This window comes from Apium graveolens, chromosome 3 (genome assembly GCF_009905375.1).
Source record: "Apium graveolens cultivar Ventura chromosome 3, ASM990537v1, whole genome shotgun sequence".
Classification (NCBI taxonomy): domain Eukaryota; kingdom Viridiplantae; phylum Streptophyta; class Magnoliopsida; order Apiales; family Apiaceae; genus Apium; species Apium graveolens.
Window position 1 is genome coordinate 220261565 of NC_133649.1, and position 1452 is coordinate 220263016.

Sequence of the window (1452 nt, forward strand, 5' to 3'; positions counted from 1 at the left end):
TCTTGATTGGAACATCAGGACAGGGGAAGACATTCACTAAAGAAGTTGTAGAGGCTATGGCTTCTTTCAATAAGGTCCTTCCTCCCCCTTGGCATGTATCTCAATATAACATATTTTTATATACAAGTATGTAAGTTCATGAGCCGACGAAATGCAGAAACCTCTTATTATGGCTCTCTCAAACCCAACCTCTCAAGCTGAGTGCACTGCTGAAGAAGCTTATAACTGGTCTGAGGTAAACAAAAGATGTTTTTCTTCCCTCCATGATATATTGATATGTATCCAACATTAGTTGATGTTATTTACTCCAAAGAAACTCATTGAACCAACAAAACCTTATTCCTTAATACAGGGCCGCGCAGTGTTTGCCAGTGGAAGTCCATTTGACCCTGTGAAATACAATGACCAACTTTTCATTCCTGGCCAGGTTCTATAAATTTATCTTGTACATTTTATATCAGTATTAGTTAGAAAAAATTATATAAGCATAAATGACTGAGATGTTTGGGTTCTCTTTGTTTTAAAGGCAAATAACGCATATATCTTTCCTGGACTTGGATTTGGTTTGGTTATGTCTGGTGCAATCCGCATGCACGATGAAATGCTTCTTGCAGCTTGTAAGTACTGACACTCCATTTATAGGACCATGGAATTACATGTTCTAAATATACCATAATTCTTCCTATTAATAATGCTGACTACTGAACTATAAATTGCTAAGTATGAACCATAATTGTTTGATAACTAGACGCATACTATGTCAGCTGAGTGCGTAAAAGCTTATTATCTGTGAATTTTTTTAAACAGCTGAAGCTTTGGCCTGTCAAGTAACACATGAACACTATGATAAGGGAATGACATTCCCACCATTTTCTAATATCAGAACAATATCCGCTAACATTGCAGCTAAAGTTGCTGCTAAAGCATATGATCTTGGTTAGTATCTTTTGTATCATAGATTTATCTATTATCCATCTATTTGCCATCCTAAAACATAACAAATTTGATGTCTCACAGGCTTGGCAACACGTCTTCCTCGACCAGAAGATCTGGTCAAGTTTGCTGAAAGCTGCATGTATAGTCCCAACTATCGCATTTACCGGTGAACTGTCAATTAACCTATGGCTCTTAGCCTCTTATAACTAATAAAGTTCCTCGTGATCATGATGTTTGATTTTCCTCTGTGTTAAGGGAGCTTCTATTTGTGAATTTGGAATAATCAATGGATGTTAGTTCGTGGAAGCAAGAATTTGTAGAAGACCTTCCTGAGCAAAAGAACGGGTGCGGTTTGCCTTTTTTTTGTCTATCTGTATTGTTCCTTTGCTCAAAAGAGTAAGCTGATATATGTGTTGTTTAATAAGGAAACTTTAGGAATTTAAAAAGGTGTAAATGGAGAGAATATTCAGTAATAAAGACCTTTCTTAGCAGAACAATGTGTGCTTTTCTTTGCTC

At 36.4% G+C, this 1452-nt stretch overlaps 1 protein-coding gene and 1 long non-coding RNA gene across 2 annotated transcripts; both read left to right on the top strand.

Moving 5' to 3' along the window:
* LOC141710973 (uncharacterized) lies at positions 1–428 on the top strand. The gene is made up of 3 exons (XR_012571163.1): positions 1–74; positions 158–235; positions 353–428. It is a non-coding gene; the product is annotated as an uncharacterized LOC141710973 (long non-coding RNA).
* A 138-nt stretch (positions 429–566) lies between these two features.
* On the top strand, positions 567–1141 carry LOC141710972 (NADP-dependent malic enzyme-like). Its single transcript, XM_074513442.1, has 3 exons — positions 567–617; positions 808–936; positions 1018–1141. Exons 1-3 carry the CDS (start codon positions 572–574, stop codon positions 1104–1106), a joined length of 264 nt encoding a protein of 87 aa, XP_074369543.1. The 5' UTR covers positions 567–571; the 3' UTR covers positions 1107–1141.
* Positions 1142–1452: the final 311 nt, after the last annotated feature.